Genomic DNA, 12,887 nt, shown 5'->3' with positions numbered 1-12,887 from the left:
TGATTTTCTCAGCTGGCTCTTTTTTTAGAGGTGGAGTTTTACTCTTGTCACCCAGGCTGGAGTGCAGTGGCCTGATCTCGGCTCACTGCAACCTCCACCTCCCGGGTTCAGGCAATTCTCCTGCCTCAGCCTCCCAAGTAGCTGGGATTACAGGCACCTGCCACCACACCCAGCTAATTTTTTGTATTTAAAGTAGACATGGGGTTTCACCATGTTGGCCAGGCTGGTCTCAAACTCCTGACCTCAGGTGATCTGCCCACCTCAGCCTCCCAAAGTTCTGGGATTACAAGCGTGAACCACCATGCCTGGCCTCAGCTGGCTCTTTAAAAAAGGTCTAAAAGAATACAAAAAAACCGTAAATCAGCCATTTGAGTATGATGCTGTTTGTACAGAAATGTTGGCCGCATAACATGTGGGAGCCTTGCACCCACTGACTGAGGACAGCTTGCCTACCCTGTGAGGACCCTTACCCGAGTGTGAGACGCTGGTGAGACACTATCAATATGGAGGTGAATTTATAAGTTCAGCACTTACTACTGAACTAGCCAGACCACAGCAGTTGAAAGGAATGAGCCCCAGCAGAGCCCTGGAGTGCCTGCCTGCATGCGTCCTCATTCCATCCAACTTCTCCCTTCGCTCTGAACATCCCCAATTCTTAATTAAGCAGTCTGCTGCACCTGCAAACATCCAGGATCATCAAGAGGCACAAAAGACCACTCCACTCAAACTGAAACCTCTACAGCTCGACTTGTCTCTCCCTCAGTTTGCCAGGGGCTCACTGAGGATGTTAAGCAGAGCTTCCAGGAAGTCATGAGACTGCACAGCTGATGGCCAGTTTTCTGCGCAGTGAGGCAGGCTAGCAGGGCGAGAATCCCAGACACCTCACAAGAGTCCTGCGCCACAAGCGACCACAGCCCACTTCGGCCCACACACAAGTAACACGTCTTCATATCGCAACACGAACCATGCAGTGGGGGAAAGACGATGAACTCACAGCCTAAGATTAGAATTCTAGAGATGAGAAGAACACGCTGCCTGATCCTTTAAAAACCACAAACTAGGACTTTTAGAAAATATTTGGAGAAAAACATTCCCTGTATAACTTCAATACATCATATATTTTGGATCTTCCACCCATTAAAATAGCCACACCTCCTTGCTTCAGCTAAAGGCCAGCACGGGCCACACAGGGCCAAGCGGCTGGCATGGGGAGAAAAGCCACCTGACTCCTGAGCCCCTCTCAGCTCAGCCAGGACTTCTTCAAAGAAGCCACAGGGCCACTCTGCGACATGTGCCTTCAGTGCCATCATCACTCCTTTATACATGGTTACAGCTGTAATTTTACAATCACTTGTGGATTCTTCAAAACATGTCCACACCCCATTTGTTTCTAAGATCCAGAACATGGGACCAGCTTTGACCTGCCCAGTCATATTCCCAGATTTTGCATAATTCTTACCACACAGCAGACACTACAATCTCTTATGGAACATATGAACTACTGGACAAGAGGTCATTTCAATTAAGAAATAAACATGAAAAAAGGTCTAGCTTTAGGGTACAAACATATCTGAAGATTAGTTTTTTATTTCACAAACTGATACACGTAGTTGGAAATAAGGCTAAGAAGTGTATGCAATCTCTACAAGGTGAAGACAGCAAGACAGGCATGTTATCTAAATTGTTAATGGTTATTTATGAAACTGTCATTTATCTTATGTGAGCTCATTTATTAGGTTGCTGCAAAAGTAACTGCAGTTTTTGCCAATACTGATATGTTTATTTTTCATAAAATTCTATGCTTTAAAATCTTAGAAAGCTGCCTCCTTTCAATTTTTCTATTCTATTTTCAGCTGGTGCCAGAAAATTCTCACTGTAGGACAGAAGTAATGAGCTAAGTAAGAGACTTCCAGCGCTAGGTCAGAAAGGGGCAGCTTTGTATGAGGAGTTATTAAAATACTAACTTGCATAAATATAGGATGCTTTGTGTACAGCTGAATAGAATTATTTACTTTCATGACTTAAAAAGTAACATTACCGACTGGTTGGTAACATTAGAGAGAATTTTGTATCCTAGAATTAGGCATAAGCCACTAATCCTCACAGAATGATACTGCATGTGACAAAGCATGATGCTGACACATCTGTCATGCTAAGGACAGTTTAACTCCTCATTTGCTGTGTGCAGAGCTCTTTAGCTACGACCTCTTATAACGTCTTTCTTGGTGAACTCATGTGCTGTGTACCTGAAGAGTTCAATGTTGTACTCTGTGAGAGAAGCTGGTCATTGCTTATATTGTTAAGGTGGCACCTGTAGATTGATTATTGATTTTAGGTGCTGACTTTTATTAATGACTTTTATTAATGCTGACTTTTATGCTCCCTTTTATTAATAGTTCACTATTTCCACTAGAATTGTGTTGAATGAAATCTTGACCTAAATGGAAATTAATATTGTGATACCTGAAAACAACATTCTAAGACATGTATTGGCAAGTCAAAGCTTTTTCATTTCAGTAAAATTTATGGAAAAATGAAAATGAGACCACAAAACACATTTCTCTAAATGACAATATTTGTTCACACTCTTTAAGCTGTTAAGTATTTTAAAAATACTTCTTATGACTTCTACTTTAACTCAGTGTTTAGGCCCTAAAAATCACACACTTTGTTGAATAAAACTGTCAATGAATTTAAAATATTTCCAAATATAGTGCACTGCCAGGTATAGCAAAGGCATGTTACAAAGGATCTGAGGGACACCACCAAGTGACAACAGAAGCTCCCCTCGCTGCCTCCACTGAGCAGGCTTGCTGAGCCGACTATGCTGTGGTTTCCCATGTGTTGTGTTCCTATCCTGTGTGTTCTGAATGCTCTCAAGTACACACTAACATGCCTGCAACACATTCCTACTAAAACACATTTGCTTGGTTCAAAACCTGCTTATGGAAGCTTCATTAGCTAGCGCAACGATACAATGTAAGCAAATAGTACGATGAATACGAGAATAAAAAACCTCTTGGAATTCCAAGGGAAACCAAACTGAATTCCTTGGAAAGACTTGGTAAAGACAAGATACTTGAAACATTCTGCTGTTGAATTAGGTGTGGGCAAGACAACTACACAAAACCAGAGAGAAAACGATTCAAAGACAAAAGGATGCTGCACTATGACTGCTTGAGAGTGACCTACATTCTCGTGCTTTGCTAAGAAACAGAAACAGAAAATGAAACTGCATGATGAACATGAGGACAGGCAAAAATTTCAAAAAGCAGAAAATGTATTATCACCTGAGCAGACCCACGTTCAAAAGATCTGTGGATGAACGTCCGAGGTATGAAGTTGTCACTTGTTTCGCTCCCTAATTTGTATACCCTTTTATTAATACCTGGGCTGAAAATATCAGGTAAAGGGACTTTCCTTGTATCTGGACAGGGTTAATTCCAGAGGCAAAGGACTGTCCTTGCCTTTTACTCAATGTTTAACCTTTTCCCAAATGCTAGGATTCATGAACTGCTTAAAGTCTGCAAAACTTAGCTGAAGTAATATTTGTATTCTCTAGTACCTGCATGCATTTATAATTCTATGTGTTAATGGGAGAAAGAACATACTAAAAAAATCTTTGAAAATTTCTATAGAATATCTAGATGCTTTTAACAGGTTACCATAAATTAAATGCTTTTTATGGCCCTTTCAGAATGAGATAAGAAATTGTATAGCCAGTTCTCATTATACATCATAATGAGAAGTAAGAAAAAAAAAATCTTAAGCCCCAAAGTTGAAACGAAACTTATTTCATTAACTGATTTAAAGTTTTCTCCTAGAACAGCTGAAGCCAAATTCTTGAAAAATTAGTTATATTCATCTACGCTTTCAAATATACTAATAAGCAATAAAGTAACCGAATGGCCAATAATAAAACAGAGGAACAACAGAAGCACAACCCACAAACCAAAGAATACATTTTCTTAACTGAGCAAGAAGCACATACTATGTGGTTTTGATGGACCGAGCACAATGCTTCTTAGATTAAGTGTACTCGGTTTTGGTTTTCTGATGAACACCTTTTCTTTCAGGTCTGAAGTTTTTGCAGAAGCATCTCTGAAGCAGCAGAAATGCTGCCCCAGGTGGGCCTCGTGGTTGAGTCCATCTGGAACTCGGTCCTTCTCCTGAGGTGTGTTCCCGGGGTGTGAAGTGAGGCTGCTTCCCTCAGTCACACGACATCTCCACTGAGGGCGGTTTGATTCGTAGCAAAATGCTTTTGTTAACATCATCATCAGGTGGTTATGAGCTTAAATGAATTAATATTGAATGAGTTAACACCCATGGGAGTTACTAGAATAATATCTGGCACTTAGTAAGGGCTATACAAGTTATTGTTGAATTAAAAAATGATTCTTAGTTAATCTGAGGAGTTCATAGGTAAGAGTCACATGAGCAAAGCACACCAGGAAAGTATGTTCAGTGCTCACTGAGATCTGAGCACGCTATGGGAATTAATGATTCGTAAGGATCACGGAACGCACAAAAGGAGAAACGTCAGAATAGGAGCAGCATAGCCCTCAGGCAGGGAATGAGTCAGGTGTGGAGAGAATCAGATTGCAATTTTTTTTTTTTTTTTTTTGAGATGGAGTTTAGCTCTTGTTACCCAGGCTGGAGTGCAATGGCACAATCTCCGCTCACTGCAACCTCCGCCTCCTGGGTTCAGGCAATTCTCCTGCCTCAGCCTCCTGAGTAGCTGGGATTACATTTTAAGTGAGCTTTGCTGCCAAGGGTATTTCCTACCCATTTGTTGACTTTTCAATGTTCCCCCATGTTTTAATTTTTTTACATAATCCCAGTAGAATTCTGAGACATCCGGTAAAGACAGTGCCATGGGAATTGATAATGCCCTAATGTAAACAGTTTATACCAGTTTCGTGGAGCATGAGTAAGAACCACAAAGCTACGTTTTCTGCTCTCTGCTAAACAACAATAACTTATTCTCTAAAAATGAGTGAATGAGTGAATTAAATAACTGACTGTACCCAAACTGGAAGTGGCTTGAGAAAGTGTAAGTTTTCATTTCTGGTACCAGATCTCAATTGGAACACATTATTTTCATTAAACTTCAACTTCTCCCATAAATTACAAATATGTATTGAGCATGGCTTTCTGCACAGCAAGATATTGTAGGAAAAGAGATAGTAAGCTATACAGTACTTAAGTTGCAGGGTGAAAGGATGTTTAAAATAATAACTTACTAACCGGAGATGGTCAGGGTAATTTCCTGTGGAGACCCCGAGGAAGACGTGGCCGTGGGCCCAGTGGCCTGTGCCAGGACCTGGCTCAGGCTGGAGTTGTTAATGGTCAGGGTGATCTCGTGGGGACCGCTGGAGGGGGATACCAGACCTTGCGAAGTCATCACTTGAGTGAGGTCTTGAGTCCCTGATTGTCATTACAAAGCAAAACAAAGTTGAGCTTTAAAAAAGCCATCTTCCCCTATTTTTATATTTAAAATATTTTAATTAAACTCTTATTAAATATTTCAGTAAGAGAAAAATTTAAAACGAAGCCTCAGTCATCTCCAATTCCTTCATCTAAAAAGAAAGTCTTGCGATGAAATGAAGGCAGGATGACAAGAGTAACAGATGGAGGGAGTAATAATCTGACAGTAGATGTTAAATACATATCATTAATGATAAGAAAAGCTGCCGGGCGCGGTGGCTCACGCCTGTCATTCCAGCACTTTGGGAGGCCGAGGCGGGTGGATCACGAGGTCAAGACATCGAGACCATCCTGGTCAACATGGTAAAACCCCATCTCTACTCAAAATACAAAAAATTAGCTGGGCACGGTGGCGCGTGCCTGTAATCCCAGCTACTCGGGAGGCTGAGGCAGGAGAACTGCCTGAACCCCAGAAGCGGAGGCTGCGGTGAGCCGAGATCGCGCCATTGCACTCCAATCTGGGCAACAAGAGCGAAACTCCGTCTCAAAAAAAAAAAAGAAATTATAAGAAAAGCTTATCTTATTCTTAGGACATTTGACTTATTCTCTTCTAAGAGAAGAAAATGACATCATAATATCCTAAAATCAAATGAGTGATCACAAGCAAGAAACTGAAACTCCAGCTGTCAAAATAAGCAAAATTGAGGGGTTCTTACCACTGCTGTTAGTGGTCAGCACGGAATCCTGCTCAGACAGGGGGCCTATGGTCAGATTCGCAGAGGTCACCGTGGGCTGTAAGGACAGGCCTGAGATGGGCTGGATGACAACACTGGCGGGAACTGTGCTGTCCGATGTCTGCAGAGAGCTGTTCTGTGGGGCCAGGCCAGGCTCCCCCGTGAGCTGCTGAGCCAGCAGGTTGCCCTGCTGTAATGTCTGCTGCAGAATGCTCGGATCAATCTAAAAAGCAGCAGAGGTACTTGTAATGAAAACTTCAAGCTTCTGTGTGATGCCAAGTACAGCACAGAAGACCATGGAAGGTGCCATACCTGCAATGTAATGTTATTAATGCTGGTGGCATCAATTCCAGAAATCTGTACATTTGGTCCTACCAAGTTAGCAGCCAACTGTAACTGGATGCCTTCTAGGGTAGCCAGGCTCCCATCTGTCAGAGACACTGTCAGGTCACCCCCAGCTGGCCAGAGAAAGAGAAAGGGAAAGACTGAAAATTATGAATGCTTCTTAAAACTAAAGCAATTCATGTTTTACATAGGGATGTTTAAATACATGAGTGGTACACATTACGATACAATCTTGTTGTGGAACACCCATGCCTACGTTATACCATACACATACACTGTCTAATCATCCCAAAATAACTCTGTGAAATACAATCTTGTTGTGGAACACCCATGCCTACGTTATACCATACACACACACTGTCTAATCACCCCAAAATAACTCTGTAAAATAGATACTCATACTACTCACTTTAAACATGTCAGAAAAGCAGCTCAAAAAGATTCCCCTGATTAGCCCAAGGTTCAAAACAACCACTACTACTGAGTGGCAGTCAGGCTGCAATCGTGCCAAAGTCACAGAAACAGAAAGAAGGGCACAGAGGACCCTGACTGGCATGTACAACTGCCGCATTTACCTGTAGCAGATACACAAATCAACACAGCCAGCTAAAATGTAACACTTTTTAAGCACTATGTGACCCAAAAATAACTGGGTAACTAGATCAAAAACAATGCTAGTGAGTGTTGATAAATAACACTTCTCACTACTACATTTATGAGAATGCCAACTGAGTAAAACCCAGTTCAAACCCATTAAAAACAAAAGTGGAAGGAAGTGCTTAGTATGAAAAAGCAGCCATCATGGAAGGCAGAACAGGAAATGGAAAGGAACGATGCCTCAGGACGAGGTTCCAATCTTTCCTAATGCCTGATGAGGGAAAGGTTCAAAGAAGGAAAACATGGTGCTGTGAAAACAACGCTTCTTCTGCTCCGGGAACAGACAGAAGCCACGCAGAACCATTCAATCCCTGTGCTGCTCCCATTCCCCTGGCTCAGCGTTTACCTGACACGGAGGCGGGAAGAATAGCTTGGCCCACCAGCCCTGGTTGCAGCAGATTCTGATCGAACTGTCCTGTTAGAACGGAGTTGTTCATGATGAACACGCTGGGGTCGGTGGAGGAGGAGTTGAGGAGGCTGACGGGCTGCAGTGCTTCTGACGAACTTCGAGTCACAGGCTTTCTGGCCTTCTTCGGGTCCGGTTTATAATGAAACTGCATGTGCGTCTTCCTTCTACCCGAGGTACGGAAACGCAGCTCGCAGTGCGGGCATTTGAAGGGCTTGGCTCCCGTGTGCAGACGCATGTGGACCTTCAGACTTCCCTTTGTGGAGAAGGCGTTGCTGCAGACGTGACAGCTGAAGAGCTTCTGACCTGTGAAAAGCCCAGCTGAGAATCAGCAGAGGCGATGGCAGCCATGACACGCACACCCATGCCACTCAGTTGTCAACACGAATGTTAATGTGTTGAATCGGTGGAAGGAAGCGCTTTAAAGAAAATCCCTTTCACCAAGATGTCAGAGGCAATTGTAGAAATTTAACAATATATTGTTTATAATTAGAATTTGGTATTTTCACAATCCTTTGAGGTTTATGTGTTTCTAAACCACTGCATTTTTCTGAACCTTGATTGAAGTATTTGATTTATGTTTATCAGAAACAAATGGGTGGTATGACTTAACAGCCCGCCTCTGAATTACCATCACTTTTCTTAAATTTTACAAATGGTACTTTAACATCTCAGCATGTCTCTATCTTCTCTTCTGCCAAACAGGGGCAACCAAAATGTCAGCCCAGGTCAGCATCACACTGGGAGAATGTGCAAAAGAAAATTCTATTCTAGGGTCAAAGAGCTGTGTGCCTGTATCATGTACCTAGCTCCTTAGGCGCTGGCCCCTTTCAGGATTACTGGGTATATCAAAGGCCGTGAAGGTGCTGAGCACCGCGAGCATAGGCTGTACCCTGGAAGAGCCTCAGGGAGTAGAAAAACTCCTGGCTGGCTTTTCCCTCTACTGGTCCAGGAACGAATGCTAATTTTTACCAAGATGGTGCACACCGGAAACCACAAAGGGACGAGGGCAACCTGCTATCCCATCGCTGCCCTGGCTTCCTCAGAAATCACACCTCTACTTCAGGATGGAGAAAGAGGCACCAAAAGGTATTTATCCAGAGACTTCCATTTCTATTCCGTATCCATGTAGCCTACGCTGAACTCCAAAACCAGGAAAATGATGAAGCAGCGTGCACCAAGTCATCGCGGCTATCGCTGGGCACCTGCTGCATGCCAGGCCATATCCTAGGCCTGGGGGCATGAAGGTAAGTGAGGCCAGACCCTCCATATGTGCAAAAAGTTCACTGCATTACACAAGAGCCAAACACAGGGAGCCTAACAGCAGAAAAACTGCACACAGAACAGCCAGATAAACAAGCTCATCTGTTTGTCTAATTCCAAATAGGAACCCATCAGAACAGAATCACAGGGCTTCAGGTGAACGTGTGAAAGGCCATTTGTTCTTGTCTGGTGAATTCTGCTTATAACCAACAATTCAGAATATAAATTAGTTTGATCATCAGAGTTCTATGAATCATTATAACAACAGCTTTCCACTCACTGAGAGTTTACCATAGGCCAAACACTTTTCTTAAGTCATCTAAATGTCTGAACTCCCAAAGAGGAGGTGCAACTATCAGCCCATCTTCTGCAGGAGAAACCTGTGGCTATGAGGAGAACCTTTTCTAGGGCCACAGAGCTCAGAGAAGGACTGCAGGATTCCCAGACAGGGAGAGGTGGAGCTGGCCTCACAGCCACTAGGATGCACTGTGCAGAATTCCAGAAGCAAAGGCGCAGGAGTATTCACCTCAGTGCCTCACATGAGATGAAAGGGAGAAAGAGGCCAGGAAAGTCGGCCATGCCTTTCTCCCTTCATAAGATTTTCTCCCCACATAGAAATAATCATGAAATGATAACTGTCATCAGATTTGCTGAGCACCAGCTTTTACAAAACCTCAACAAACTGAATCTCATTGGCCTAAATGAGACTAAGAGGTAATCTTTATTTATTTATTTATTTTGAGAGTTTCCTTCTTGTTGTCCAGGCTGGAATGCAATGGCGAGATCTCAGCTCACAGCAACCTCCGCCTCCTGAGTTCAAGTGCTTGTCCTGCCTCAGCCTCCCCAGTAGCCGGGATTACAGGCATGCATCACCACGCCTAGCTAATTTTGTATTTTTACTAGAGACAAGGTTTCTCCATATTGGTCAGGCTGGTCTCAAGGATAAAAGGTAATTTTTTTTAACAAAGATATTTAAGCATGAGTAAGAATACGTGACAATTTTTAAGAAAAATTCAACTTCTGAGACCAATCCTTTTTTTCTTCTTAGTGTCATTTTGGCAGTTTTCCCTGTGTCAGGAATAAAAAAATATTTTATATCAGTTTCTTAATGGTTCCTCATTTTTAAGCTTTCTATAATTTAAAAAGTACTTATGTATGCAAAATATATAGGACTAAAACATACGAAATGCTACCCTAAGACATCTACTAAAGATGCAGGAATGCGTTCCTTACCTGTGTGAGTCTTCACATGGCAGTCGAGAGTGGATTTCACAGTAAAACTCTTTCCACATTCATCACATTTGTACGGCTTTTCTCCAGTATGGATTCGAACATGCCTATCCAAAAAGCATTCATTACAGGCGCACTGACAAACGACTTCATGATTTGAAATTTATAACTATATAAATTAAAATCAGGTGTTACTACTTCTGATTAAGTTTGGCCAAGAAAAACCTTAAGCTTCACTCCACACACACAAAAAAACATAAACAAATCCAAGTAACAATAAAAATATTTGCAAGACAAATAATAGAGATAATTTCCTTATGGCCAGGTGCGGTGGCTCACACCTGTAATCTCAGCATGTTGGAAGACCGAGGTGGGCAGATCACCTGAGGCCAGGAGTTCGAGACCAGCCTGGCCAACATGGTAAAATCCCGTTTCTACTCAAAATACAAAAATTAGCTGGGCATAGTGGCGAGGGCCTGTAACCCTAGCTACTCAGGAGGCTAAGACGGGAATCACTTGAACCCGGGAGGCAGAGGTTGCAGTGAGCTGTGATCACGCCACTGCATTCCAGCCTGGGCAAAGCAAGACTGTCTCAAAAAAAAAAAAAAAAAAAAAATTTCCTTAAAAAACCCAAGAATTCTGGCAAATCAGCAGGAAAACCCAAACAATATCAGAGTAGAAAAGTAGGCAGTGCACAGAGAGTTTACAGAAGAAATACCAACAGCCAAAAAGCATACGCAAAGCTGTTCAATCACACTTAGAATCAAAAAAGAGCAAATGAAAATGAGATATCATTTCCCGCATCCTGTTAGCCAGAGCTGTAAAAGAGGCACTTGGAGTCTCTGAAAGACAGAGGCACAGGGCCCTCTGGTGGCATCTGCCAGCCTCTACCCTCACTGCGCTGTCAGAGGCACACAAGCTCACAGAAGACAGTCACCGCAGCACCCTGCCAGTCATCAAACATGGAAATTCCGTGTTCGGTGGGAGGGTCTGTCAAAATTAATCTGGATGTCCATGCGATGGAACACTGTTGCCATTGAAAAGAATGAAACAGCTTTATGGATACTGACAAAGAAAAACATCTATGACCATTGATATGTTAAAATTTAAAAACCAGAATTGCAGAACTTAATGCTGATTAAGTCCAGACATTTCTGAAGAAAAGACTTAAGGACTATTAACAGCGGTTATCTCTGGGGAGCAGGACACCCTTCAGTTTTTGTTTTTGTTGTTTGTTTGTTTGTTTTATTTACTCACTGGGAGGCTGAACCTTGCACTTTTTAAAAATAAAGGATAGAACAACAAGAAGAAAACGCAGCTATAAGGATGCCCTGCTCTTCTGCTCTTTAGGTACAGCTGATGGAGACACACTTAGCACCTCATGTTGCCTTGGTGGCATCCTGTCTCTGCTAATTGGCTGGCGTGCCCCACCCACAGGCAGGTCACAAAGTGCTGTCTCAACGCCTCCACACGACACCGTTGCCAGGCCTGACTTTCTCATCTGTGATTCCATCACTAGCCCCTACTGGCAAAACTATCTCCCTGGATCAGCTATTCATGAGTTTCTCCAGGCCACACACAACTGCTGGCCAGACTGGACTCCTTCTTAAAAACACGCAGTCTTCTCTCACAACCCCTTAGATCCTCCTCTCCTTAGTGTGACTTTCCACATCTTATTTCCCAACCTCAGATGACACCATCAACTTAGATCCTACCCCTGAACTGCACTGCATGGCTCAAACAGAGCTGGCAGCTCGAGGGTCCTGTGGCCACACTATCCAGGGGGACCTGGGCTCTCTCTTCTCCAGTCAGCTCCCTCATTGTCACTCTCTGGCTGAACATACCTCCCCTTCCTGCTGTGGTCAGCACATGAGGGCCAGAAGTCAAGGTGCATGCTCACTAGGGTGGCATTGCCAACTCAGCAGCTCCTTGAAACCAGCTACCCTTTTTCCCTGTACTACCTGCCCCTGCCCTCTGTAGAATCAAGAGTACAAGGAACACACCCTCTTTGGTTTTCTGAAACGTCCTGCAATATTGAAATCTTCACAGTTCGTTTTACTAAGTTGCAGAATAACTTTCACTCACTTGTTCTATCTCCTAGAGCAAAACATAAGCATCCCCCTTATCAGATATAGAAACTCTTCTGATTCTTTTTTTTTTTCTTTGAGACGGAGTTTCGCTCGTTACCCAGGCTGGAGTGCAATGGCGTGATCTCGGCTCACCTCAACCTCTGCCTCCTGGGTTCAGGCAATTCTCCTGCCTCAGCCTCCCGAGTAGCTGGGATTACAGGCACTCGCCACCATGCCCAGCTCATTTTTGTATTTTTAGTAGAGACGGGGTTTCACCATGTTGACCAGGATGGTCTCGATCTCTTGACCTCGTGATCCACCCGCCTCGGCCTCCCAAAGTGCTGGGATTACAGGCGTGAGCCACCGCACCGGCCACTCTTCTGATTCTTTAGAAGAATATTGATACTTTGGTCTTCCTTTCTCCAGAAAGGAAGGACATTCTGAGAGCCCCTTCTGTTCTTTATCATGGGTCTTGGTTTCCAGATTCTTCACAGTTCTTCTAAACTCAATCTCATGTATCAACCACTGCTGTTTGGCCAATTGCCAATTAGTCTCCCTCCTGTCACCCGTATGCGTCCCGCTCCTCACACTGACTGGCAGGCCTCAGGCAGGAGGGCGCCTTCTGCTCTTCTGCCTCTCCACAGAGCTGAGAGCCCCGCCTTCTTCAATGGATAGATTTGTTTTCACTGTTTACTACTACAACAACCCCACAGAAATAAGCACAAGCAATCTACGGAGAAAACAGACTTTCTAATT

The 12,887-nt window shown here is 43.4% G+C and overlaps 1 protein-coding gene across 7 annotated transcripts in view; it reads right to left on the bottom strand.

The window, feature by feature from the left end:
• ZNF236 (zinc finger protein 236) overlaps window positions 1-12,887 on the bottom strand; it is a 161,687-nt gene that overhangs the window by 35,695 nt on the left and 113,105 nt on the right. For all 7 annotated transcript variants that reach the window (XM_078348282.1, XM_078348280.1, XM_078348283.1 and 4 more), the window contains 5 exons: window positions 10,066-10,169; window positions 7,510-7,875; window positions 6,474-6,619; window positions 6,144-6,384; window positions 5,248-5,427 (listed from right to left, as the gene is read on the bottom strand). In XM_078348282.1, coding sequence (XP_078204408.1) covers window positions 5,248-5,427; window positions 6,144-6,384; window positions 6,474-6,619; window positions 7,510-7,875; window positions 10,066-10,169 — 1,037 coding nt within the window. The remainder of the gene's footprint in view (window positions 1-5,247; window positions 5,428-6,143; window positions 6,385-6,473; window positions 6,620-7,509; window positions 7,876-10,065; window positions 10,170-12,887) is intronic.

This window comes from Callithrix jacchus, chromosome 13 (genome assembly GCF_049354715.1).
Source record: "Callithrix jacchus isolate 240 chromosome 13, calJac240_pri, whole genome shotgun sequence".
Taxonomy (NCBI): Eukaryota; Metazoa; Chordata; class Mammalia; order Primates; family Cebidae; genus Callithrix; species Callithrix jacchus.
Note: the sequence above shows the minus strand (reverse complement) of the source record. Positions and strands in the feature narration are given on the sequence as shown.